Source organism: Opisthocomus hoazin, chromosome 27, assembly GCF_030867145.1.
Source record: "Opisthocomus hoazin isolate bOpiHoa1 chromosome 27, bOpiHoa1.hap1, whole genome shotgun sequence".
NCBI classification, from domain to species: domain Eukaryota; kingdom Metazoa; phylum Chordata; class Aves; order Opisthocomiformes; family Opisthocomidae; genus Opisthocomus; species Opisthocomus hoazin.
In genome coordinates, this window is record NC_134440.1 from 5,268,632 (window position 1) to 5,291,397 (window position 22,766).

General features: G+C 54.9%; 1 protein-coding gene across 1 annotated transcript in view; it reads right to left on the minus strand.

Annotated features, from left to right (window-relative positions):
• Positions 1-22,766, minus strand: part of LOC104330848 (fibrillin-2) — a 111,800-nt gene that overhangs the window by 6,638 nt on the left and 82,396 nt on the right. The window contains exons 22-56 of the mRNA XM_075444028.1: positions 22,541-22,666; positions 21,745-21,972; positions 21,472-21,597; positions 20,975-21,103; positions 16,282-16,407; positions 15,834-15,959; positions 15,341-15,463; positions 14,923-15,048; positions 14,671-14,796; positions 14,095-14,217; positions 13,230-13,352; positions 12,745-12,870; positions 12,185-12,307; positions 11,648-11,770; positions 10,870-11,031; positions 10,250-10,318; positions 9,821-9,946; positions 9,383-9,508; positions 8,751-8,900; positions 8,365-8,436; positions 7,156-7,281; positions 6,553-6,678; positions 5,908-6,033; positions 5,554-5,670; positions 5,191-5,319; positions 4,427-4,546; positions 3,931-4,056; positions 3,692-3,844; positions 3,207-3,272; positions 2,787-2,912; positions 2,424-2,543; positions 1,852-1,974; positions 1,438-1,569; positions 700-825; positions 260-466 (exon numbers count right to left, since the gene is read on the minus strand). Of these exons, the coding sequence (XP_075300143.1) occupies positions 260-466; positions 700-825; positions 1,438-1,569; positions 1,852-1,974; positions 2,424-2,543; positions 2,787-2,912; positions 3,207-3,272; positions 3,692-3,844; positions 3,931-4,056; positions 4,427-4,546; positions 5,191-5,319; positions 5,554-5,670; positions 5,908-6,033; positions 6,553-6,678; positions 7,156-7,281; positions 8,365-8,436; positions 8,751-8,900; positions 9,383-9,508; positions 9,821-9,946; positions 10,250-10,318; positions 10,870-11,031; positions 11,648-11,770; positions 12,185-12,307; positions 12,745-12,870; positions 13,230-13,352; positions 14,095-14,217; positions 14,671-14,796; positions 14,923-15,048; positions 15,341-15,463; positions 15,834-15,959; positions 16,282-16,407; positions 20,975-21,103; positions 21,472-21,597; positions 21,745-21,972; positions 22,541-22,666 (4,482 nt within the window). The remainder of the gene's footprint in view (positions 1-259; positions 467-699; positions 826-1,437; positions 1,570-1,851; positions 1,975-2,423; positions 2,544-2,786; positions 2,913-3,206; positions 3,273-3,691; positions 3,845-3,930; positions 4,057-4,426; positions 4,547-5,190; positions 5,320-5,553; positions 5,671-5,907; positions 6,034-6,552; positions 6,679-7,155; positions 7,282-8,364; positions 8,437-8,750; positions 8,901-9,382; positions 9,509-9,820; positions 9,947-10,249; positions 10,319-10,869; positions 11,032-11,647; positions 11,771-12,184; positions 12,308-12,744; positions 12,871-13,229; positions 13,353-14,094; positions 14,218-14,670; positions 14,797-14,922; positions 15,049-15,340; positions 15,464-15,833; positions 15,960-16,281; positions 16,408-20,974; positions 21,104-21,471; positions 21,598-21,744; positions 21,973-22,540; positions 22,667-22,766) is intronic.

Below are 22,766 nucleotides of genomic sequence, written 5' to 3' on the forward strand. Positions count from 1 at the left end.
GCTTCTGTCCCCATGCTCCTGTGCCAGGGCAGCTCAGATGCTCCCAGGGAGCCAGAGACTACATCAGTTGGACTTCATGATCTTAGAGGTCTTTTCCAACCTTAATGATTCTATGATTGTAAGATAATGTTGCAGAGGCTTCTTGTCTGTTCCAGGCACTGTGTAGGTCTGTCCCAGCCAGTTCCCAGGGGAATTCTGCCTGTACCCATGTCCCTGTTTTCTCCCCTCTGCACTGAAGGTGAATTGGGCCCCAGCTCACCTCTCCCATCCGTGGCGTACCCTGGCCCATGAGGACACATCTTCTTGTACTGGGCAGTTCCAGGAAGGGGGCAGAGCTCACACTGGGGGCCCCAGCTGCGCCCGCTGTTGCAGCAGCACTCGGATTTGGTGACCAGGTTGCGGTTGGTGGAGGACATCTGGCACATGGTTTGCAGTACTTCAGTGAAGCAGAATCCCTGGCGGGTGTCTGAACAGAGGGAAGGGGGATACAAGGTCAGGATCTGAGACTGTGTCAGCACCAGGGATAACTGAGCAGCCTGCCCAGCCTGTGCCAGTCCCAGCATGGAGGGCAGTGTGGCTTGGATAATGCTAAAGGTGATGTCCCAACCACTTTTCACCTCAGAAACCCTGAAACACCTGAAAAGCACCATCTGCTACCAAAGAGAGGCTGCTGAAGACCCACCAGGACTCGGTAATTACCAATACACTCTGTGCCAGAGGGACTGACTTCAAATCCTTCATTGCAGTCACAGCGGTAGCTTCCCACTGTGTTGATGCAGCGGCCGTTGGGGCAGATTCCAGGCTTGGTGCGACACTCGTTCTCATCTAGGAAGGAAGGAGCCACAAAGAGCTGCCGTGAGGCACAGAACAAATTTCAGCTTTCTATGAGTCCTCGTGCTACTACTCAGTTTGAAATGCCCTCATGTAGTCCTTGAGGACCACTTCCACATCCTTAGGCAGCCGAAAAACACATCCACGTGTCCTGGACCTCCCCAAAAGCCGGGTGGCTGAGTACCCGGCTTCCCTGGTTTGTGTGTTCTTCACCTGCAAATGGCCAAGCTGATGGGCCAAGAGCAGAGCGGGGCTCATTCGGTCTTCCTGCTGTGCCTAACTGTGCGTGAGGGTCTGGGCTGTCCAGTGCTGGCCCTTCCAAAAGCAGCTCAGCGCAAAGAAGCTTCCCACAGACACACAGAGACTCAACATGGCATAATGCTGTGTCATCTTGTGCTGGAACTGTGTAGACCCATGGGTCCAGAGATGAACAGAGGTTTTGTGTGTGTAGGCATCTAGTAGGACACACAAGAAATTCTGACACATGGGAAACCCTGGGGAGGAGCTGTTTGACAGAAGGACATAAAATAAAGCTGCGTGGACAATGCCTAGGAGAGGACGGTCTCCAGCCCCACTGGAAATCCCTCCCAGCCTGGTCCTCGGTACCTGTGCAGCCCTCGCCATCGGGCCTGCGCTGCATTCCTGGGGGGCAGATGCACATGAAGGTGCCGATGAGATTCTTGCACAGCATCCCTCGAGACTCGCAGTCGTGCAGTCCCTCTGCACACTCATCCAGATCTGCAACCGAGAACCCCGTGAGACCACGTTCAACCTGCCAGCTCTGCAGCTCTGTAGGGACAACTAGAAGCCGAGTGCTCACATCTGCACCGCTCCATCAATCCCTACTGCCCTGGTCCAGGCTGGCTGGCACACAGCACAGACACCAAGGCAGGTGAGAGCGGGCACAAGCCCACAGATGCCAGCTCAGAAGTCCTGCCTTCTCTGTACAGCACCCGAGACCAGTGCAGGGTCTGGGGACGGTGTGGGAGCTTCCCTGATGGCTGCAGAAGGGGATTTTACCTCTGCACATTCTTCTGTCTTCTCGGAGGGCGTATCCAGATGGGCAGGTGCACTCGTAGGAGCCAAAGGTGTTGATGCAGCGGAAGGCACAGAGCAGGGGATTCAGTGAGCATTCATTGATATCTGCAAGGCAGAAGGTTGGAGAGGGCTCAACTCCATGCTCTCAGCAGAGTCAGCTGGGCAGTAGCGGTGTGGACCTCCCCAGGACAGACTCCCTCCCTCCCCATGCATTCATCTCATGAGAACTTTGTTCCACCAAGGCATCCTGTCATGGTCTGCAGCTGCAGAGGGACAGCAGCTTTGATGGGGACAGGGTCCTGGCTCTTCGGTGAGGCAGCTCCTGCGTTTAGGCAGGTAAACCTCCAGGCCTCCTCCAGGGCTCCAGCCTCAGAGGAAGCTGAAGGGGACCAGTGCTGATGTACACGCTCACGTGGAGATGAACCCCACCCAGCTTATCTGTACTGTCCATTGGAGGCTGAGCAGACTGCTGCTCACCCAGGCAGTGACCCAGTGGGGTCACACACATGGCCCAGTATGCAACGGGTGAAGGGATTGCCCCACAGCAGCATTACCTTCACATGTCATCATGGGGCCTGGCTCAAAGCCCTCGTCACAGGCGCACTCGAAGCCTCCAACCACGTTGGTGCAGGTGCCGTTCCCGCAAGGGTTGCCAATGGAGCACTCATCGGTATCTGGAGGAAGCCGGGACCACGTTAGGTGGATGAGTTAGATAGGAGAGGTGCAGGCTGGTCTCTTCTTGCAGCCAGATCATTCAAACAAGCCCAGCAAAGCCAGAAGTCAGGGGTAAAAAGCAAAGGGGCAGGGGAGAAGCAAGTTCCTTCTCTCCACACACACATGCACGCACACGGTTATAGCCTCCAACATAAGGAGGACAAAAGCAAGAGGGAGCAGGTGCTCCCCGTGAAGACCCTTACCCACACAATTGACTCCCGTGTAGTCCAGGTTGTACCCGAAGGGGCACTCGCAGCGGAAGGACCCATCAGTATTAATGCAGGCCCCATTTATGCAGACACCCAGGTTCTCTGAGCATTCATTTACATCTGGAACGGAAACCAAGGCAATGAAACCTCATGTGAGCACGTAGCCAGAAACATATCCTTGTCCTCTGAGGACTGACCCTGCAATCCCAGATACTCCCGCTCCAGAGCTGGGGGCTGAACCTTTGGTGGGCGGTCAGAGACCGTGAGCGTGGGAGGGCAGCCAGTCCTATGTCCCTCCGCTCCTACCAGTGGGACTCAACCCTACGCTCCAGATAGTCTAAGTTTGATTGCTTCTAGGCAACATCCCCCCCTTCCCCCAAACAAATTTCTTCTCATCCCTAGATTAGACCTTACCTTCTCGGGTGTCACCTGGGCCTGGGATGGCTCCATGGCCATATGGACACAGCTCCTGGAAGGCAACTGGAAGAAAGCAGAAAAGTGAGATGTGCTTACAAGTTCTTCTACTCCCAGAAGCTGAAATGTGCTTTGAAGGCTTTTAGAGCATGACTGAGAGCTTGACAGCTCATTGCCCATGGGAGGCCACAAAACCCCGGCTGGTTGGCAAACACCTGTGCTTGCCTTAGATCTGGAAGCACTGAGATGCTTTTGCCTTATCTAAAGCCCCACAGAGAACTGAGAGCAGAACCGAAGCAGAAATAAATAATCCATCTCCCAAGACCCTGACAGGTTGCTGGAGACCCAACGAACACTGGAGCCCAGTAAGGGACAGCTTGCATTGCTGGTTGTCTTGCCTGACCTGCACACCTTCCCCACACTCTGCGCATGTTGGAGATACGTGCGGCCATCTCTCCTGTGCAGCTAGGTCCCAGCACACCTACCGTTTCCCTCCTGTGGGCACAGCTCGCAGGGGTCTCCCCAGCCCTCTCCTGGCATCTTGCTGCAGCAGCACCGAGCCTTGGTGGTGTTGAAGGCCTTGGGGACAGAGCACTTGCCGTTGTCAAAGCGAGTGAAGCAGAAGCTCTGGCGCGTATCTGTAGCAGGATGGGAAAATGCACAGGTCATTGCAGACATCCAGCATGGTCATGCTCCCCTCCTCACCATGATGAGCTGCACTCACCAAAGCACCGCCGGCCGTTGTCAGACAGCACGAAGCCTGGAGGACAGACACACTGGAAGCTGCCGGGGGTGTTGGTGCATGTCCCGAAGAGGCAGATGTTGGGCTCCTCTTCACACTCGTTGATATCTGGGAGCACCAGGGACATACTACTTACAGAGCAGCCAAAGGTCCCTGCTTTCCTCACTGCACTAACACCAGCTGAAGCTGTGATATCTGGGGAGCTCTGATGCCTGCAGGACATCACCCCAGCTTTAACCCTTAACCCACCCTCAGGGCAAACGGGACAAGGAAGAGGCCAGGGCACAGCAAAACCACCAAGCCTCCTCCACCGTGGGAGCAGGCCTTGCCTTGCTCTGTGTCCAATTGCTTTCAAAAAGACATTTGGAGGTGGTGATGCATGCCCCAGCCCACTCAGGAGGAGTATGGTTGTTCTGGGAACAGCCCAAGGTGACCGCGTGCTGTGCTGGAAATGGAGGAGGCGGAGAGCCAACATTACCGATGCAGTTGTCGTTCTGCACCTCGTACCCGGGGGGGCAGATGCAGCGGAAGGAGCCCTCCAGGTTCTGGCAGGTGCCCGGGGAGCAGGTCCCAGGCAGGCTCACGCACTCGTTGATGTCTGCAGAGGAGGGGAAACAACCAGCGATAGCGGCTGTGCTCAGCTTGGAGGACTTGGGTGCGGGGTACCTTACTGCACCCCGGCCCTACCTCCAGCTGCACCCTGCTTTGCCCAAAAGATGTAAAGGAAGCAGATAAGGCATTTTCCAGGCTGCTCTGCCTTGTGTACCCTGGGAAGGTGGACTCAGCCCTGCAGGACCTAGTGCTGCAGGAGGCAGGGTGGTGGACACAAGTACCCAGGGTACAACGTGCCTGTCTTCCCCCCACAGCCCCTGCCTGCAGGACAGTTCCCAAGGCATCCCTGGTACAACTCTGCATGCTTGAGGGGCATGGACAGGACAACGTTTCTCCTCCCTGCTTGCAGGTTTCAGCACATGGAAGGGGACTGGCTTGACTGTTCTCTGCATTGCTGGCAGGGAGATGCAGGCATGATGGGGCCCAGTCCAGCTCTCCACGGCAGTCAAATGACCAGGCTTTGGCTCCAGAGGACTTGGAGTCTTGTGAGCGATTCTGGAGAGTCTACTGCTCAGTTGCCTCTGGTGGGACCAGCTTGGGGACCACATCTCATAGCACTGCACAGTGCCAGCCGTGCCAACATACAGGTCAGCCTGCTGAGAAGGGCGAGCCTGCTGCCCGGACACTCACCTACGCAGTTCTTCCCATCAGGGGTCCGGTCATACCCCTCTTGGCACAGGCACTGGAAGGAGCCGATGCTGTTGATGCACTGGCCGTTCCGACACACCTGCCCCACCAGGGATGAACACTCATCAATGTCTGTGGGAGGGAAATGATCAGCACAGCGGGAAGAGATATGCACAGTATGAGTGTCAGCGTGCCACCGTAGCCAGCCCTACACCTCCGACACGTACAACCACCCCTACAGCCACTGCCAGGTGGCACCCAGAGCTGACCCCCCCGTATGCCACGGTGTGACACCCCGTGCCCCACAGCCGTTGCCACGTTGTCGCCATTCAGCAATCCGTGCGGCCAGGACTGCGTGCAACTCACCCATGCAGTCGTTATTGTGTGTCAGCTCAAAGCCAGGGAAGCAGAGGCAGTTGTAGGAGCCAACCGTGTTCTTGCAGGTCCCGTTTCCACACGGCTGTCGGTCACACTCATCGATATCTGCAAAGAGAAGGTCACAGCTGATTCAGGGGCTGAGTGAGCTGAAAGTCACCACCTTGGGTGTGCAGACAGGGTCCCGGCAGCTGCACGACACCCCCGGGCTTGCAGGGACAGCCTGGGATGGAGAGGACACGGTGGCCCTTGGCTGTCCTTGGCACTACCCAGCGGGTGCTGGAGAGAGCTCACGTCCATCCTGATTTCCGATTCACACGGCAGGGCTGTGGCAGCCACACTGACCCATGCACATGGTCTGCTCCCCCGTGGCCTTGAAGCCGTTGTGGCAGATGCAGACGTAGCTGCCCTCGGTGTCAACGCAGTCGCCGTGGCTGCAGACATTGGGGATCTCCTGGCATTCGTTGCGACCTAAAACAAAGCAAAGTGGGCACTGGTGAGCAGGAGGGATGGACCGAATGGGAAGAGCCGAGGCACTGGCCTTCTGCAGACCCCTGTGGGCTGGTGGGAGCTGCCTGTGAGCAGCAGCACAGCAGAATGGGGTCTTGGTTTTCTGAGAGGTGACCTCCCAGAGAACAAGATTTATGCACTGCCATCCCTAAAACAAATAAATTTAATTCGAGAACATGACCTGAGCTGCCAGACTAAAGCTGCACTTCACAGTGACCTTTTCTCATCCCTCAGGAGCCCACAATCCCTGGGAACTGTTCCAAAAGCACAAATATTCCATAATCACAGCACAGCCAGGTCACAGTCCCCAGGCTTCACAAAAGACCAGGAACCCATGCACGGAACTGGCGCGTCCTTCATCCTGCCCTTCCTCGGGTCCACACACGGTGGGTCTGCAAACCCATCTGCAGAGCCTAGGCAGGGGTGCCGGCGCCTCGCACGCGTGTCTCTGGAATAGGTAGCAAAGAGCTCCCATCTTACCCACGCAGGCTCCGCTAGGCGACAGCTTGTATCCGGTTGAGCATTCGCACCTGTAACTGCCGGGGATGTTGATGCAGTCGGCGTTGCGCTGGCAGAGGTTCTCCCCACTGCTGCACTCATCGATGTCTGTGGGAGGAGAGCAATGCAAACCTTGGCTGTGCAGAGCGCCAAGCGCTCGCCAGGCACCGTCCTCCTGGTGGGGCTGGGGTGGCTCAGTGGAGTCAACTGGATTTTAACCCTTGGTTTGCTCCAGTCAGGGTCAATTTTCAACCTTTTTCTATTGCTTTGCTATAAAATAATGGGAATTTTAGTTACAACTCAAAACGTCGAAACACTCACATTTGCAAATTTTTTCTGAAAAAAACCCAAAAAACAGAGGAAGGGAAAACTAGACAGGAGCATGAATAAAAATCAGCAACTTTTTGTCCAACCATTGATGTAGAAAATGAAGACTTCAGGAAGGCTGAGAACACGAGGACTCTGTCCATGTCTGCTGGCAGCCCTCACCCTGGTGCCCCATGAGGTGGGGAGATGCTGATGCCGCGCTGGGAGCCCCCACCCTCCTGGGCACCCCGGGCAGCGCGGCCCCGCCTGCCCCTTTACCTTCGCAGATGAGCAGGATGTTGTTGTAGCTGAATCCAATGGGACACTCGCACCTGAAGCTGCCAATTTGGTTGATGCAGACACCGTTCGTGCAGATAGCGGGGATCTCGCTGCACTCATCAATATCTGCACACAGACAACATCTCTCAGCAGCCCGGGAAGGCAGCGGGGAGGAAAGCATCTCCCATAGCTGGAGGAAAGCACCTCCCATAGCTGGGAGACTGCTGCCCTTGTTCATCCTGAAAAGAAAGCCAGCAGGAAAGGGCCAGCAGACAAGAGGTGGAGCAACTGTTGGAGGATTGATACTGGATTCTGCAGACCATGCCAGGCTAGGGCCACTCTGCAGAGGGTTGGGTCCCCAACAGAGCCACACAAGACTCCAGGTTGTAGCTGGCAGAGCCTGCACAGCACATGTGGGAGGGATCCTACCCAGCACATCCACCTTGTTTTGTCCGAGTGTGTCTCTGCAGTAACATGGACACTTGCTCCGGCTCTGGGCCCACGCTACAGATGGGAAGTCCAGGGGAACCCCGAAACACTGAGATGGCTCCAGGGTCCCCAGCTCTGTTGCTGTGCCCAGCACGATCCAGCACCAGCCCTGCACCTGTACCCTCTGTTGCACTTTGTTTCTGGGAGCAGATGATGAACTCATCTTCCTCCTCTTCAGTCCCCTGGCTGGCACTGCCAGCGCCAGGTGAAGCACTGAATAACTGATCTGTTTGTCTCACAAACTCCTAGTGAGTCCATCTTTCAAGACTGCGAAACATCTGCAGACAGCCCGAAAATCCCAGTACTTTCAACAGCACCTCTGGCTTTCCACCTACCAAAACACAGCCCTTGAAAACCCAGCTCTCAGCGGTGCCCTGCTGCTGTCAGGCCGGTGCTGCTGGCAGTGGGAGCACCAGGGCTACCACGGGTCTGGATCTACCTGGCCACCATCTGTGGTCACTGGCTACCTCTGTCTCCAGGTGGGACAGAAACCAAGGGATAACTGCAGACACGGGGAGGTCCAAGCAGCCCAGCCGCTCAGGACATCAGCTTGAAGGCTTGGCCAGCTGCTTGCAGCCATGTCTGCCACCCCTTTTCCTTGTCTCTCCTCTGCTCTGGGCTTAATTTGCTAAGGGAGGGGAAGGGAAGAAGCTCACAGGCACTGTGGGAAGCAGGCAGAGGGGCAGAGAGCAGACCTGGCTCCGCAGGGGCTCTACTCACCGATCGGCTTCCCTGTGTGGATGTCGATGATAAACCCGGGGGCCTGGTTCCCGCACAGGATCTGGTACTCGGCTGGAAGGGGAACACCGCGGTCACGGCCATGCCCAGGCTCTCCCCTCCATGCTGCACCCAGCCAGCACCCCCCACTGCGCCGCTGCCACCCGTGCCCAGCCTGTCCACGCAGCCCAGACCCACTGCTGCCCACACAGCCCGCACATCCTCTCCACAGACACTGTCCCAGCCCCCCGTGTCCTTCCAGCGCAATGCCAGACAGGATGCTCGCCCTTCTCCCCCTCTGTTTTGTTAGTGCCTGGGCCTCGAAGTGCATGGGATCGCTGCAAAAGCAAGTGGGCAGCCACAGTATCAAGATGGTTTTCCAGACTTACGGCTGGCTGGTGTGGGGCAGGGCTCACACGGCTTGTTCCAGGCCTTGCCAATGTTGTAGGAGCAGCAGCACATCTTCTTGGTCATGTTGAAGGAGAGCTCGTTCTCACACGTGTCATTGTAGTTGCGATAGCAGACGCTCTTCCTCATGTCTGCAAAGGCAGCCCAGACAGGGTCTCATGCCAGCCCCAGGAGTGGGTGCTGCCAGCCCCAGGGCCCTCATTGCTGGGGATATGACACCCGGTCCTGTCCTGGTGCTCAGGGACTGCAGGTGACACAGCGGAGCCCAACAAAGTGGCTGCAGTGTGAGGCTGAAGCCCTGCACCAGTGAGGGCGTTGGGTCGTGCCCCGTAGCAGGCAGCGGCAATGCTCTGCTGGGTCTCTCACCACCCCGTTCCAGCCCTAGAACTGCTGGCAGGGCGAGCGTCAGCCCCTCCGGCACAGGAAACGTGCGCGGCGTCGGGGCAGGGACGCGGTGAGGCACTGGTGAACCCGGGCATCCCGAGCTCCCAGCACTTCTGCTCCGTCCGCTCAGCCACGTTGCCCACGCCATGCCACCCACAGCACGACCCGGGGGTCACGCACAGGCAGGGCACGGCCAGAGCCCTTCCCGCCGATTCGGACCACGCCGTACCCATGCAGTTGTTTCCTCCGTTGACTTGCATGTACTCCGGGGGGCACACGCAGGTGTAGTTGCCGAGGGTGTTGTAGCAGGTCCCAGGGCCGCAGATCCCAATGTGAGCAGAGCACTCATCAATATCTGCCGAATAAAGGAGACTGGAGGTCAAAGCGCTGGGCACAGGCAGAGAAGGGTCTGACATGGTGTTGGGGGTAGACTTGGCACAAGGTATGGATGGGCCTGGCACGGGGACCAGGCTGGCCTGGCACTGGGAAAGGGGACAGGGTTTGTGATGAGGGTGGGAAGTCTGGAAGAGAAAGGGGAAGGGATTCTGCCAACCGCTCCCAGAGCGGCCCAGATGCACGCCCAACTCTCTTGCACACACATGCACACACACAGGTGTGCCATACACGCCAGGCACACAGACAAGCCCAGGCACCCCGGTGCAGCTACCTTCGCAGATGCGTGTGTCCTCATTGAGGTAGTAGCCAAGGGGGCACTCGCACTGGAAGCTCCCAAAAGTGTTGACGCAGTTGCCACCCTGGCAGAGGCCCGGCAGCTCCTGGCACTCATCGATATCTGAGGAGGGAGAGCAGCCGGGACGTGTTCACTGCCTGCCAGCCCAGCCCAGGCAGTGCCTTCACCCCCGGGTCCCCGGGGGGTTCATCCCACCACCTCCACCCTCGGTGGTGCCCAAGCGGCTTGGCCAGGCGGCCAGAGCACATCGGAGAAGAGCACACACTTGCTGTTTATCATTTGGTGGTCAAGGGCTCGGTGGGCACACGGCCAGCGCAGTGCCATGGCAGACAGTGCCCACACAGGGCTGGGCTCCCCTGGCACCCAAGCCACTGGTGAGGGGGCATGGGTGGCGAGTTGGCTTACCTTCCAGGATGACAGTAATGGGGTTGGGCCGAAAACCTTCTCCTCCAGGGCACAAGGTCTTGTACTCGGCTGTGGAAAAAGTCAGTCAGGGGGATCCCGAGCTGAGCAGGCTCTCATGAAACAGGAGGGTAGGAAGAATGGGGGTAGGGAGAACCAGCAGAAACCAGCAGAAACCCAGGAGAACCAGCCATGAGGATGGTGACAGTGGTCCAGGTGGAGCAGCCTGACTCTTGTCACACACCAAGGCAACTTAGGTGCCCTATCTTTGCCTGCCCACCCCTGAACAGGGTTATTCCACATCCACTGCCCTCCCCCAAGCCCACTGGACTCAGCATGAAGGATCCCGACCTGGACTTCCCAGGCACAATCAGCCTGGTCTCCCCCACCCCACTTCACCTCTCCCCTGCCCTGGTCACCCTGTCTAGCCCTGCACTGACACCACAGGGTTGCCGCCTTCTCCCTCAGCTTCCCTTGCTCCATCGCGATGACAGCACATCCCGGACCCAGGGCCCCCAGCCTGAGTTGAGATGCCACAAGGAAATGACCCTGTCTCTCCTATCTGCTCTACGCTGCCCATCCTGTCCATGCCCAAGTTTACCCCAGACATTTTCCCAACTCACTGGTGTTGGCCGGAGGACAAAGCTCACAGGGGTTGCCCCATGCACGACCCAGAGAGCAGCAGCATGATGCCCGGGTGACCCCAACTCCAATTTCTGCGCTGCAGGAGATCCCTCCATCTCCTCGATCCTGGGTGTCCAAGAAGCAATTCCCAACACGGGTATCTGCACAAAGACAGTGGTGGGTGAGCAAAGCCTCTCCAGTAAAGACTTGTGTGCACAGGAGGAATGAATGGCACTACAGCTTCAAGAAGCAGGGAGAGCGATAAGGCCCCAGTCCTGTCCCAGATGGCCACACTGTCAGCCATCTGTGTTGTAGCAAACCACATCCAGACTGTCCTTGAAGCTCATGGCTTTAGGAACCCTTCAAGAATAAAGTGTGCTCAGCTTGCCTGGTAAAGTCACACTGTATCATACAGAGATCATAGCACGGTGGCCTGTCTGCAGTATGGCTAGGGAGCACAACCCAAATAATGCCACCAGTAACCCAGGGCCTTTCAAGAAACAAACACTTAAGAATAGCTCCAGAGCTGCCCAGGACATTGCTTCAACCAGGAGAGCACCCACACCGGTGATGCGAGGTGGGCCAGGCTTAACAGGAGGTAGGTACTCTGCTGCTGCGGGGTTGAGCCCATCATGGACAGCCAGGCATTTGGCAGGGCAGATCGTTGTCGGCCACCCCAGTCTCTGGTAGCGGTTAGCTCCAGCTATGTGGGACCAACAAGCAGGACCACCAAGGTCTTGGATGGAAGGTTCGCTCTTCACACAGGTCCCCACTCACCCACACAGCCCACACCAGTAGGGTTCAGCTCGAAGTCCTGCGGACAGTTGCACAGGTAGCTGCCAGGGGTGTTGACACACAAGCCGTTGATACAGTTCACAGGGTCTGCACATTCATTGATGTCTGAAAAGATGGAAGGATGTAGACTGAAAAGAAAGATGATGACTGCCATAGGAACCACAGCCTCAGCCCTAAGCTCTCTACTGTGTGTTCAGGGTGTACCCCCATGACCGTGGTGCTTCTAAGGCTTTTCATACGATGGCAGGCAAAGCTCTTCTAGAAACAGACCTTGCCTTGTCCTGCCTCACACCACCTTGCCCAGAGTCAGAAGAAAGAAGCAGAGCCTTTCCTTCCTATCCACTGAAGGCCTGCCTTCCAGCAGCATCAAGGCCTTGCCAAGAGCAAATACACATTACCACGGGATGCTTAATTGGCTTTAGGGTGCTACTGCCGCTCCCCGTCATGGCTGGGGCAAGCTCACACCAGCAAGTCACAGAGCAGTGATCCTCCTCCAACAGCCCCGTGAAAGTCCTGTACCTGTACAGTTGCCTCCACTTCTGTCCAGTTCATAGCCATCATCACAGGCGCAGCGGAACATCCCGGGCAGGTTCTGGCAGGTCCCAAAGACACAGATATTCTGGAAGGTGCATTCGTCAATGTCTGCAAAACAGGGGAGAGATGGGTACTCAGGATCTGGCAGAGTGAGGGCCAGGACGGGCCTCTCCTGCTTCCACCTCAAAGCAGAGCCACAGCCCGGTTCTGGGCAATCCATCTCAGGATGGTTCTATTGCCATGGGATATCATCTCCTGGGTGACCACGACCAGGCATGGAGTGTGTATGCCCTCTCCCCTCACCCCTGTTTTGCTGACTGTGCACATCTTGCATGGATCCTTGGCTTAGCCCAGCCTCTCTGCAGGCTGGGGACCAACTCCTGTTCAGTGGAAGAGCTGGCACCTCAGGAGCCTTGCACCATCACATGATGGTGGGTCTTGCTCAGTAATGGATCAAGTGGTGACAGTGCAGTGGAGAGACCAAGGCCAGAAAGGAGGTGGACACTGGATCTCCTGGAGCAGCAGTCAAAACTCTGGGCACTTACCCTGGCAGGCCTTGCTGTCCTCGGTGGGATTGAAGCCCATCTCACACTCGCAGCGGTAGCCCCCAGGTGCATTGAGACACTGTCCATTCTCACACAGGTTCACATTGTCCGCACACTCGTCCACATCTAGGGAGAGTCAAGTGTGAGACTGGCATGGTGCCCACCCAAAGATGGAAGCTTTCCTCAGCTTGCCCAGGAAATTCCCACAAGCTTGTTCCCACCCCTCTGCTGGGAGCCTGCGAGGAGGAGGTTTCAACACTTCTCATTGCCTTGATCCTCCCCAAACACCGGCTGAGAAGAAGGTGGATCTCAGCTGAAGGTGTCTGAGCAGGCTGTGGTGGCTTTTGGGGGACATCTGGTCTGGGGAACTCCAGACACAGGCAGCCAGGTGCTGATCCAGGCTGGTGGTTAAACGGGGCTGACCCTGTCTCCCAGCAGGATGCCCACATCATGTTCCTGCTGCCAGTTGAGTCTACGGGCCTCACCTGAGCAGGAGAAGCCATCCCCGTTGAAGCCTTCTCGGCAGGCGCAGCGGTAGGAGCCTGGGGTGTTGACACAGTTGGCGTTCAGGTTGCACTTGTGCTCTTCGGTTGCACACTCGTCCAGGTCTGGGCAGGGAGAATGCCCTCATCAGTGTTTTGCCTCTGGCCTTTTCTCTAAGCCTGGGCAGCTAGAGTAGGGCCCAGGGGAGCACACAAACAGCCTGGGAGACCTCCAGGCAGTTGGAGCACTCATGAGGCTCCAACACATCTCTGTGAGCCTCCATGGCCATGGGACACACCCGTGGCAGAACTGACACAGACAATGTGGCAGTGAGACACGTTCACATACAACTACCCACCCTCCCAGTACCTCCCCAGTTCAGACACACGTATCCATACATGTACCCTTACATCCCTTCATACACACCAGTACATGCCAGTAAGTCCCTGCACTCCTGAACACCCCCCAACACATCCCTGCACACCTCCCACACCCACGTGAGCCTGCAGACGCACCACACCATGCCCCAACACGTCACCGCACAGCCACATCGCCAATCTGACAGCGACATCCAGCCACGTTCTTCTCAGTCCCATGCCCACACACTCCACGTCCCATGAACACATGCTCTCGCTCCCACGTTGATGGCTTCACAGACGTGGTTGAAGAGCCTGACAGTGCAACACCTGTACACCCACACCTACAGTCCCCCTCCGTCACACACCCACGTCGCTCCACACTTCCATAAATCCTCATTGAAGGGCTCCTGGGGCTCAAGAACATTTTAAGTGCAGGTGTCAGCTCAGCCCAGAGCACTTCACAGAGCACCTGGACACACGGAAGTCCTCTCCTGGGATGAGAACTCACCGTTGCACTTCAGCCCGTCTCCAAGCCAGCCTGTGCGACACTTGCATTTGAAGCTCCCGGGCACGTTGATGCAGGAGGCGTGCATGTCGCAGTTGTGAGCCCCGATCTCGCACTCATCAATGTCTGCAGGGAGGAAGGACATCAGAGCTGACACAGCTCAGCTCCCCCAGGAAAGGAGGGGGCAGCCGGCTACAATCCCGCTAACGGGTCTGGGGACCGATGGCTCCTGGGGGTCTGGACCCCAGGGGACTGGAACAAGGTGCTTTGGGGAACAGGCTGCCTGGAGTTGTACCCTTAAGCTGAAGGGCTGCTCTGTGCTCAACCCTGGAAGATGAAAACAGAAGGAAGGGCAGGCCCCCAGCTTGGCTATAAACTAGGAAAGCATCAATTCCTGCCTAAAGCCTGCCTTCTTGGCTATCTCTGCCTGCCCAGGAGGGGGTCCCAGCACACAACCACATCCCTACATGTCCACAGCACCCCCCAGTACAGGGAGGGTGTTCCCTCCGTGGCAGCTGCAGGAGGTGTTTGCGAGGGCTCCCACCAGCACCCCTAGCTCCAGGTCTGGCGAGTTCCCACCTGTGCAGCCGGTGGTTCCCTTCTTGACGAAGTAGCCCAGCTGGCAGTGGCAGATGAAGGAGCCCTTCGTGTTTTCACACTCGCCGTGCAGGCAGATGTTAGGGTTGAGATCACATTCATTCACATCTGCAGGAGAAAAAGGAGTTGCTTGGAACACCCCAAGCACCATGACATGACTCTGGGTCAACCCTCTGCACCCCCTTCCTCCCTCCAACAGCAGCCTTGTGAGGCAGGGCCCAGCCTTGTCCTCACCGATACAGGTCTTCATGTCCAGGGATGCCATGAAGCCATCAAAGCAAAGGCAGCGGTACTCCCCAGGGATGTTGGTGCACTGCCCACCGTCACAGATGTCTGGATTATCCTCACATTCATCAATATCTAGAAAGAGGAGACCATTGCCAGAGTAAAGACGTTGCAGCCAGTGAAAGGGTGTTGTGGGAGCAGGAGGCAGTCACTGGAGGGGCTTTGCTCCAGATCATGTCATTACAGGACTCTAGAGCCTGTAATGAGGGGCTGGACATGGCAGTGCAAAGCAAAAACATCTGTCCAGGGAAATCTTCTCTCTGGAGGCGACTTAAAAATGAGAATCCCTCACCCTGAAGCCAACGCTACGGCTGACTGGCAATGGACAGCGAGGTCCCCCCCTGCGAGAGCCGAGCTGACTGCTCACCTGCACACGATCTCTTGTCAGGCATCAACGCGTAGCCTTCGCTGCAGCTGCATTCGTAGCTGCCCTCCGAGTTGGAGCAGTGCGTGTCACAGCCGCCGTTGGTTATGGTGCACTCATCGATGTCTGCGGGAGAAGGGAGAGGTCAGCAGCTGGGTGGGCTGCAGGGTGGGATACGAGCCTTGCGGCAGAGCTGCTCAGACACAGTGCCAGTAACAGAGGTGAGGTAGAAGAGGTGCTGAAGAGGAAACAAAGCTCCGTAGCCAGAAACAAGCACCTCTTGCCTCCTCTGCCAACCACTTCCAGCTCACAGTGGTTTCACAGCTGACTCCAGCCCCTTACCAGTAGTGCCAACTGGCTGTAGCTCAACCAGGAGGTTCTCCCCTTGCCTTACCCTCAGACACCCCGCTGAGCACCGTAAGAGGGATGAGGCCAGGAGGGTCCTGGATGCATACCGGGGTCTTGGCCTGGCTATTTAGCAAAGGTGAGCACTCACCGACACAGCCCTGCCTGTCCAGCGTGGCCTGGAAGCCCGGATCACAGGCGCACTGGTAGGTACCAATGACGTTGACGCAGCGTCCGTTGCGACACAGGTTGTCACTAAGGGAGCATTCATTGATATCTGTGGTGGGAAGAACAGTTGGAGCAGCCAGCCATGCTGATGCCACACTGAGCATCATTCAGTGCCCATCCCTGCGTAGCCCCCATCTACTGCTGTCTCCAAACTGAATTTGTCATGGCCACATTGCTCAGGCTTCAGTGAACAGCAGGTAGAACAACAGACATCATAAATGCAATGAAACCCTGGGAGTGACCCCAGTCCCTCCTAGATGAGCGTGTTCTACCCACGTATAGGATTGGAAGGAGAGATTCATGTGCCCAGCACGAGATCCAAGTCCCCCTTGAACAGGCTCTGGTCATAACACAGCTTTCCATCATCTCACCTATGCAAGTGTTCCCTTCAGAAGTCAGCTCATGTCCTGGAGGGCAGATGCATTCAAAGCTGCCATCTGTGTTCATGCAGATCCCACCTCGGCACAGCAGTGGGTCCCGCTCACACTCATTGATATCTGCACAGAATGACATGAAATGTGGTGGATTGTCCCCTTCAGCTGGGTTTTCCAGATAATGGGGTGGTGCTGGTGCCATGCACCATGGTCCCATCACCACAGATATATCCCAAAACAGGGGGGCATCACAAAATTAACAGGGCAGCAAATCCACGGCTTGGGTGAGTCCAGTGGACTTCTGGTTGAAGTATGCATTTTGGGAAATCACAACTCTCGCTTAGATCTCAGTAGAATATAGAGTGTAACCTCAGAAGGAAAGAAGGGATTAGCTTTGTGCAGATTAGCCAGCAAGGAGTGATTAGCTTTGTGCAGATTAGCCAGCGAGGACTAGAAGGATAGTTCCAAGCTCGCATCCCACCTATCTTAGTACATTTTCACAAGTCCCATCAGCAGAGGGAGAGTTTCTCCAAAAATGTGTAGTTTGTTTGATGGAAGACTAGCAGACAGGCTTTCTTGGTAACAGCCTTCAGAGCAGTTCCAGTACCACACATAGGGCTAGGAAATAGTCTGTACATTTCTGAAAAAAGATCACATATGGACAAAGCGACTGAATTTACTAGGAACTGGAGAAATTCCTGAAATAGATTAAACTGCTGTGAGAGAGATGTGATCCAGTCAAAGATGGAACCAGGCTGCTGGCATTAAAAATGGGGAAAAAAAAAAAAAGGTGATAAAAAATTTTATAGATGCCAGACTAAAAAAAAACCCAAACAAGGGAAACTACTGGAATGGTGCACTGGTGATGGCTGGAAACAAAAGAGGAGAAGATAAAGCACTGCAAGTATCAAAACTGGGAAGCCTGGTTACCAATTCATAATCCATGGCCCCTGGAGAAAGCTCTTTGTGGTCTGCTATGACAGTGCACAGGTAACGGTCGTTGTGATACTTGTGGTGCTGCGCAGTGCAAGTTATGCTCTTTGGAAGGGCAAGCACTGGATGGATCTGATCCTCTAACTTTGGAAACAGGAATCTGAGAATGAGGTTCTCTGTTTTGGTCCCAGAATAGACTCTAAAGATTTTGCATTCTTGCATCCCCCTAGAATTGACTCAAGATGTTCTGCGCTGACAGCAAGAGTGCCAAAAAAGGGGAGCCTCCCTGGAACTGCTCAGGGGATCCATCTGCCCGCAGCTGTACTCTGAGAAAATGGGCATTCAGAATGCAAAGCCATTGGGTGTAACACAAACGAACTGAGGGAGCTAAAAAAATGCCCCCAAGAACCTCTTAGTGACAGGAGACAAAGGAAGTGATGTCAGATATATTTAAAGAATCCATTTTCTTCTCATACATTTATTTTTCCGATTCCAACCTTGTGACTAAGAGTGGAATCTTTCACCTTACTTGAATAAAACACTTTGTTGAGATCTTCCGCTTATCTGCAGCTGAAGTGGGCAGGAATACACCTGACAACAGGGGTGACAGACCCCTACCAAAGAGTCCCACAGGACCCACGCCTCCGGTTCTCCACAGTGGGAGACCGTTCCCAATGAACTGCGGGATGCAGGCTCAGTGCGGATGTTGTTTATGGCCAGAGGCTGGCAAGAATTCCCCCCTCATGAGGCTGAAGCCAAGTTCTTCTGCCAAACACAGGCGGGAAGAAGTTAATCTGTGACCACGGGAAATGCCATAGTGTCACAACACCCTTTGGGGTGAAACAACTCCATCCCCTGTCACCTAGAATACAGGATAAGGTGGAATTGTGCAGATAAGAGTAAGCATTAAAAGAACAATGAAATATAATATCCTTATATAAAGATAACGGAAATCTCATTACCAAAAGAGGTTAGCAGGCCATCAGTGGGGCCTGTGACATTCTCAGTATGTCAGAAGTGGAGGAGGAGAAGGAGGATGATCAGTGTGAGCTGTGGTAACCCACGCTACAAATTGTATGGAAAAGACAGAAAACCATGCTGGTGGCAGGGCAGTGATATATTTTAAAGAACCCAGAGAATCAAATATGAAAAATAAATAAATGGTATTGAATCATGCCACAGATTGATGTGGTTTGAAAATCCAAGCCAAAGCAGAAAGAGCAGAATATTAAGATTAGGTCAGTCAGACAAGTTAGTCTGGCTAGACAGGCGAGAAGAGGAACATGGTATGCCAGGAATTAAGAGGACAGCAACAGTCTGACTGACTTGTTGGAGATGAACTGAGGTGCTGAGGTCATTGATGGGATTTTTTTAAGCTACAAACAAGAATTATTAAATTGAAAACAGATGAGAATCTGACAGAATAAAAACAAGCATTGGCTAGATGGGAGGAGCTGCAAAGAATTATCTGAGGATAAAGGACGATTAAATGGGCAGGTGAAAGGGAGCCCTTACAATTACGACTGGAAATAGAGCAGGGCAGAAGAATGCAGGTGGTCTACCAGAACTTCTCATGAATGACTTGATCTGTGCAGATGTTTGGGGAACAGGACAGGGGCCTGATTAATGGTTAAGGCTGGTGTGAAATTGCTGCAGATCCCAAGGAAAGGTGCAGAAACAGCAACAGTTGACTAGATATCACATATAAGTGAGACCAGGTTGAGAGCCATTTTAGAAAAGATTCAGTGGAAAGCAGCCCAAGAAAAACTGGATGAATCAGCAAGATTCAGGGCTAGAAGAGACACAAGCTATCAAATGGTTGGCAAGGTATATCTCCATGTTCTCATGCCAGTGGAGCCATTTGATTCAATGGCACATGGCTGTAGGATGTGCAATGACAGCAGGAGGCCAAGCAGTGCTGTAAAGACCAAAGCTTAACACGTGTCCTAATATAGGAGTGGAAATAATAGGTCTACTAATCTCAGCAGTGATCTAATGATGATATAACTGGCATCTACTTGCAAGGAACATAAATTATCTAGAAAAGGGATCAAGCTACATGTAACTGGATTAAAATGACTGATGTGGTATGTGAGGCAGCATTTAGGACAGGTAGGTGGACCAAGTTCAGAAGATAACTGTGGTGGCATGGATAGGGTACCACATAGAAAGATCTACAAGTTAAGAAACTTTCTGCAATGGTGTTTGAAAACACGTGGTTTGATGTAAGGGTTGAACATACGATATTAATAATGTCTGGAGATGGGTGCATGCTGAGAATGTGTGTATGTAAATAATCAGTGGCAGAATAAATAATAGATGGGTAACACAAGGCTGAAAAGAAGTAGAAGGAGATGAGACGTCACACAAAGGAAACAGCCAAGTGTGTATGAGAACTGGAGCTCACAGCCATTGCGCTCAAGCTGCTGGCCTGGCAGAGCTCCACTGTGCACTAGCCAATCCCCAGTATAAAGGTTGCCGTCTCCTTGCATAGTGGGAATGAAAATACCAGGCCTGGACCCTGTCCCAGCTCGGTGGCAACACCGGGCTCAGGCTCCAGCTGCTGAGGGCTGAAACAAGAGGAAAGGTTAGTGGCCAAGGTTTGGTGCGAGAGAAGGTCCGAGGGAAGGAAGAGCACAAAATGAAGAAGGACGAACATAGTACAAGTACGTGAACAAGTACAAGATGAAAAAGGAAATACAAGGACTTAGTCTTATGCAAAAAAAGGAAGGCAATGTTGCACTGGCATTGCAGGGAAATGCCCTTTGGGTACAGCAAGCAGGAAAGGGATGGGAAAGACCTTGAGAAAAGCTGGTTGGTGGCCCCATGGGCTCCCAGCGTGGGCTCCTCTGTGGGCTCCCCCAGCTGAGGTAAGGGTGGCCAGGAGGTGGCAGGGCAGGACCAACGATGTCCCATGAGTGTCATGGCAGGAGGAACCCAGGATGCTCCCCTGGGCCTGGCTCTACACCCAGAGCCCCCCACCGTCCCGATACTGGCCTGGGTTGCCAGTCTCCTTCCCCAGCTCACAGGGCACCACCAGCCTGCTGCTGGGCACAGGCTTTGCCTCTGGTCCAGGAGGTCCTCATAAGCAGAGGTCTCTAAGGGAAGGCTCCCAGTTTTGGCCCCACGTCTGGCAGCCTTTTCACGGTCTGTCCTTGCCCTGCACTGCTGGCAGAAACAGCACGGGGCCCAGCACTGATGGGCTAACAGCATGCGTAAGGCACAGCATCCACGCAGGAGGCAGAGGCTATAGCTCTGCCTCTTCGCTCTCCTTCTCTGGAGGGGTCTGGAGCTCAAGCCAAGCCTTGCTGGGGACATGGCCTCTCTCTTTATGTCCTGCAGCTTAGAAAGCCTATGCTGTGTCTCATGAACCACTGACTTCACTTTGCGTATGCTTTGCTGTCCTCCCAGGGTTACATCTATGGTGCTCTCAGCTAGACACAGAGCATTCCTCTCCCTGCAAGGGCTGCCCTTCAGCCCAGCTCTGCCTTTGCAATCAAAGCCAGGCAGAAGACTCGCTACCCTGGAGAGAGCAGAGGCTGCCGGGGCTCTCTGCAGCGTAGGGACTCTCACAGCTCCCCAAGAGAACAATGAAGAGGTTTGGCTTGATACCAGGGAACAGAGAGCCAGGTAGCCAGAAGGCAGATGCCCAGAGCGCAGCTTGGCACGAAGCCCTTTGTCATATCCGGCACCAGCTACTTTCTTCCCTGTTGCAAAAGAGTAAAGCTGCTGCCCTGCCCTGGAGACGAGTCCTTACCCATGCAGTTCTTCATCATCATGAAGCCACTCTCGTAGCCTTCGAAGCACTCGCACTCGAAGCTGCCGGGCGTGTTGACACAGGTGCCGTGGCCACACAGGTCTGGTGAGATGCGGCACTCGTCAATATCTGGGGGGATGAAGACCAGTTAGTGGAGGCAGGACAGGCTACAAGCACCACTACAGCTGGCACTAGGCTGCCTGTACTGCACATCAAATCCAATGAGCAAGGACTGGCCAGTCTGACCCAGAAGACCAAGGAACTCCTCTTCATGAAGGGAGAGAGCAGTTAAGCTTTCTTGCTGGTGCAGGACTGATCCTTCATCCCATGAGCAGGAGGAGCTTTCTGCTCATGGACCTGCCCTTGGCTTCTCAGTATGTCCCTAAGATAACTGCCACAGCTCCTTTGGGTACCACCATCATGCTAAGCATCCCACAAGCCAGGCAAGGCAGCAAGATGGGCAAGAGTGGTCTGGCGGGGAGCTACCCTTCCCTTACCTGTGCAGTTCCTTTCCTCAGCATCCAAAGCAAAGCCATTGCCACAGAGACATCTGAAGCTGCCAATGGTGTTTCGACAGGTCCCATGAGTGCACAGGCCAGAGAAGACCTTACATTCATTCACATCTGTGGGTGAAGCCAGAACAGCAGTGTTTTAGGGAGGAGATGGCTGCAGTGAGCCTGGGGTCCCAGGGCAGGCAGCAGGTTCCTTGGGCTGTAGCCGAGATGGGCTGAGCACAGCCCATGACCAGCAGCTCCCCTCTTTTTGCTCACCTTTGTAGAAAGGCCTTCCTGAAAGCACGTCTCCTCGGTTGGCAAAGCCGGGTCCCCTCGGGCAGATGGCCTTGTACTCGCTGGAGCCGATCTTGGGACATTCCTCACAATCGCTGCCCCAGGCTGAGCCCACGGAACAGCAGCACATGTCGATCCGGTACTTGCCTGGCAGAGGCTCCGTGCACTCATCTTCATCCCACTTCATGTAGCACTGTTCCACGCGCACATCTGGGGAGAAAGCAGAGTTGAGCCCTTGCCTGCAGCACCTAACCTCTGGTAAAATCTTAGATATCATTTTCTGTGACACAGCGAGGTTCCTGGAATGGCTTTGGCTGGGAAATGCCCCAAACAATGCCCAGGTAAGGGCCATTTGAATGAGGCCACCTTGTTTGGGAAGCTATGAGAGATTCGATAGCATGGACATGGCCATCCTGTGATTGTTGGCACCAGAGCCAGAGGACAGACCCTCCATGATGTAGTCAGTAGTGCAGACGGCCCCTATGAAGGACAAAGGTTTGTCACGGCTGCTGGGCCATGTCATTAACCAGTTCAGTTATCTGTTTGGCTACCCCTGAAGTCCACCGAAGGAGAGCGATTGCATTACTGGCTGGACCTGGGAACATGAAGTTACGGCAGCCTTGTCTTGGTTAGGCTGCTGGGTTTGGCAGCCCCTGCCAGGTATGACACGCTGTCACTCAGTTCCCAAGACTGCTGCATGTGGTGGGTGGGAGGAGCTGGACCTCTGTAGAGAGGGCTGAACGGAGACCGGGGTCTGGGTGCAACGAGGTGTGCTTACCCACACACGTCCTAGCAGTGCCGTCAAGGGTCAGCCCTTCTGGACACTCGCACCGAAAGGAGCCAGCCGTGTTCACACAGCGTCCGTTAGGGCAGACGCCGGGGAAGACCTCGCACTCATTCACATCTGTTGGCACAAAAGCAAGAGACAGGCATGAGAGTGGCACGTGGCCAAGCCCAGCATGGCCTTGAGGGGGTCCTGGAGGAGGTGGAAAGAGCCTAGAGCT